This window comes from Lutra lutra, chromosome 16, assembly GCF_902655055.1.
Source record: "Lutra lutra chromosome 16, mLutLut1.2, whole genome shotgun sequence".
Lineage (NCBI taxonomy): Eukaryota > Metazoa > Chordata > Mammalia > Carnivora > Mustelidae > Lutra > Lutra lutra.
Window position 1 is genome coordinate 29,439,616 of NC_062293.1, and position 2,152 is coordinate 29,441,767.

The 2,152-nt window shown below is 42.6% G+C and overlaps 1 protein-coding gene across 1 annotated transcript; it reads left to right on the top strand.

Annotated features, from left to right (window-relative positions):
• The first annotated feature begins 877 nt into the window (after positions 1 to 877).
• LOC125088121 (60S ribosomal protein L24-like) lies at positions 878 to 1,429 on the top strand. Its single transcript, XM_047709155.1, has one exon. The coding sequence runs from the start codon at positions 919 to 921 to the stop codon at positions 1,390 to 1,392; it is 474 nt and encodes a 157-aa protein (XP_047565111.1). The 5' UTR covers positions 878 to 918; the 3' UTR covers positions 1,393 to 1,429.
• The last annotated feature ends 723 nt before the right edge of the window (positions 1,430 to 2,152 follow it).

A 2,152-nucleotide genomic window follows, 5' to 3' on the forward strand; every position in this document is an offset into this window, starting at 1 on the left:
CTTCCCCAACCACACTAAACTTGTGAGCAGCCCAGCGAGGGTTCAAATCCCGTGGACTGACTTCACAGCAAGCCCTGGTGTTCTGTACTTCCTTGCTATTTTTAAAAAAAAAAAAAAAGTGTGGGAAGGAGGAAGGAAATGTTTTTATAAAACAGGAAGTATTTTTTAATAACCAGTAATTATTCCATTTGCAAATCTAATTTTCAAATAATATGTTTGCTTTGATTAGGGCTAATTTAGTTAAAAATTGTATTGAGGGACCACCATATATCAGGAACTCGGTAAAGATGCTGGAGTTAGAAATATGAATGAACCAGCATGATCCCGACCCTCTGGAAGTAGAGACACATATGTAAGGAGGTTTGTGCAAGGGTAATGGTAAAAGTATGAAGCAGACTGGAAGGTAGCTCAACAGTGATTTACTGGCTCACCCTGGGGAGAGCTGAGGATATCTGGATCTCTAGATGAGGAAGGGCTTCAGAGAGAAGGTGTATATGAAAAGTGTTTAAAAGGTCAAGGAAAAAAGGGACATTCTAGGCAGAGGGACAATATATCTGAAGAGACAGAAGTGTGAACCAGCATGGGATATTTTGCAAATAATATACAGTTTCAGGCAATGCCAGGCCACTGAATGCAGAGCTGGGGAAGTGACAAGAGATCAGATTAGAGAGGTGACCTCTCTACTATTCAGCCCTATTTAGAACACTTAGAAATCTCGGGGCACCTAGGTGGCTCAGTGGGTTAGGGCCTCTGCCTTCAGCTAGGGTCATGATCCCAGGGCCCTGGGCTCTCTGCTCGGCGGGGAGCCTGCTTCCTCCTCTCTCTCTCTGCCTGCCTCTCTGCCTACTTGTCTGTCAAATAAATAAATAAAATCTTAGTCCTTTTCACCATCTTTCCTTCTTCGCGGCTGCCGCAGCAATGAAGGTCGAGCTGTGCAGTTTCAGTGGGTACAAGATTTACCCCGGACATGGCAGGCGCTACGCCAGGCCCGACGGGAAGGTTTTCCAGTTTCTTAACGCAAAATGCGAGTCCGCATTCCTTTCCAAGAGGAATCCTCGACAGATAAACTGGACTGTCCTCTACAGAAGAAAGCACAAAAAGGGACAATCGGAAGAAATTCAAAAGAAAAGAACCCGCCGTGCAGTCAAATTCCAGAGGGCCATCACTGGTGCATCTCTTGCTGATATAATGGCCAAGAGGAATCAGAAACCTGAAGTTAGGAAGGCGCAACGAGAACAGGCCATCAGGGCTGCCAAGGAAGCAAAAAAGGCTAAGCAAGCATCTAAAAAGACAGCAATGGCTGCTGCTAAGGCTCCCACGAAGGCAGCACCTAAGCAAAAGACTGTGAAGCCTGTGAAGGTTTCTGCACCCCGAGTTGGTGGAAAACGCTGAGTTAGTGGATCAGATTTTTAAATAAACACCTGACTATTAAAAAAAAAATAAATAAATAAATAAAATCTTAAAAAAAAAAAACAAAAAAAAAAAACAGAAATCTCATCAAAGTCTCCATTTAACCAAAACACACCTCCTGCTCTGTTTTGAATACTGGGGTTTAACAAGATTAAATGACATTTTTCCAGCCATACACAAAAAGTCTTGCCCACATAGAGTCTTGCCATGAAACCCAATCGTGCCGTACAACATTATGTAGATATACATTCAGTCACCCTCAAGTGACCTCCAACTAACCAACTTGCCTGATCAACTTCCACATTCCATTCCCTCTGTAAGACCTACTGACTGAGGCTCATGCTATATTGAAAACTCACAGCTAGTAGACAGTTTTCTAGTGTGCCCATGTACTTCCGCATCCATTAAGTCAACTAAGAATATATTTGCAAAGATCAGAAAACCCCAGGGAACTACTTTTCTCACTTTATAAAAAGTCAAATATAGACAGCTATAGTTCAGTAACTCAATATGCTGGAATCTAAGACGGGATCTGGTATTGGCACCCCCTTCGTGTCCAAAATGGCTGCCAAAGCTCCAGCGATCATGTTCATGTCCTTATCGTAGAAGAAAAAAAGCAGGAGGGAAAAATGGGGTTAAGAGTCTTACCAAGTACATTGGGTGTTTGTTTGTTTTTACTGCAGAAAAGAAAAAAAATTTTCCAAAAGTGTCTGCAAGAGAGTTCCCCTTAGGTTTTACTAGC